Source organism: Volvox carteri, assembly GCF_000143455.1.
Source record: "Volvox carteri f. nagariensis unplaced genomic scaffold VOLCAscaffold_318, whole genome shotgun sequence".
NCBI classification, from domain to species: domain Eukaryota; kingdom Viridiplantae; phylum Chlorophyta; class Chlorophyceae; order Chlamydomonadales; family Volvocaceae; genus Volvox; species Volvox carteri.
The window spans coordinates 6,744-7,579 of record NW_003307850.1 but is presented as its reverse complement, the minus strand read 5'-3'; the positions used below and the strand labels follow the sequence as shown (position 1 = coordinate 7,579).

At 54.5% G+C, this 836-nt stretch overlaps 1 protein-coding gene across 1 annotated transcript; it reads left to right on the top strand.

Annotated features, from left to right (window-relative positions):
• Window positions 1-196: 196 nt before the first annotated feature.
• Window positions 197-781, top strand: VOLCADRAFT_101049 (uncharacterized protein; the record flags this gene model as incomplete). Its single annotated transcript, XM_002959514.1, has 1 exon — window positions 197-781. The coding sequence occupies one exon, from the start codon at window positions 197-199 to the stop codon at window positions 779-781; it is 585 nt and encodes a 194-aa protein (XP_002959560.1).
• Window positions 782-836: the final 55 nt, after the last annotated feature.

Below are 836 nucleotides of genomic sequence, written 5' to 3'. Positions count from 1 at the left end.
GTTGGCACTCATCTAAAGTCGTTTTTCTAATCTAATTATTTCTCTTGAGAATCTCATTGAGAATTTAGAAGGTCTTTTTTGGCACTTGAGGAGACGGTTGGGTCGTTATCTAATGTACGGCACTATAATTCTTTATAAATCTTTAGAAGCCATATATTTCCTTACTAGACACTCAGAACAAAATTGAATACCGAAAATGGCAGACACTAGCACTGCCCCAAACCAGGGGCAGAGCCAGGAGCTGACCCGCGAGCAGCGTGAGACGGTTAAGCAGTTGGCGGCAGAGGTGTATGCGGGCAATGGTGAGGGCAGCACTGAGGAGCAGAGGGAGCGCAATAAGGCGGCAAAGAAGGGGGTCTTGTTGAAGGAGTTTGGAAACCTCCTGCTGGCCGGGGTACCGGATGAGTGCCGTGATTTCATGCCAACGCTGACTGCGCGCAAGGAGGTCGAGCAGACGGTTGGCAAGTCGAAGGTGAAGAAGGTTGAGCTGGCCGGGCTGCCGTTGCGCCTGAAGTTTTGGACGGTGCATATGGCGGATTCGTATCCGGCCCTGGCTTTCGTGGCCAACCGCGTCCTCCGCATGCACGCAACCACCTGCGCATCAGAGCGCAACTGGTCGCTGTGGGGCAACCTGTTCCACAAGGCCCGCAACCGCCTGGGGCAGATGCGTGCGATGAAGCTCATCTTCATCCGCCAGAACGACAGCTACGCGGCCAAGCGCAACGCCCTGTCGGATGAGGAGGTGGTGATGCAGCTGCTGGCCGGGGAGGAGGAGGAGTGAAGTAGCTAGGGATTCAAGTTGTTCGGTCGGCATTGGTAGCAGTCTATGTCTGCTG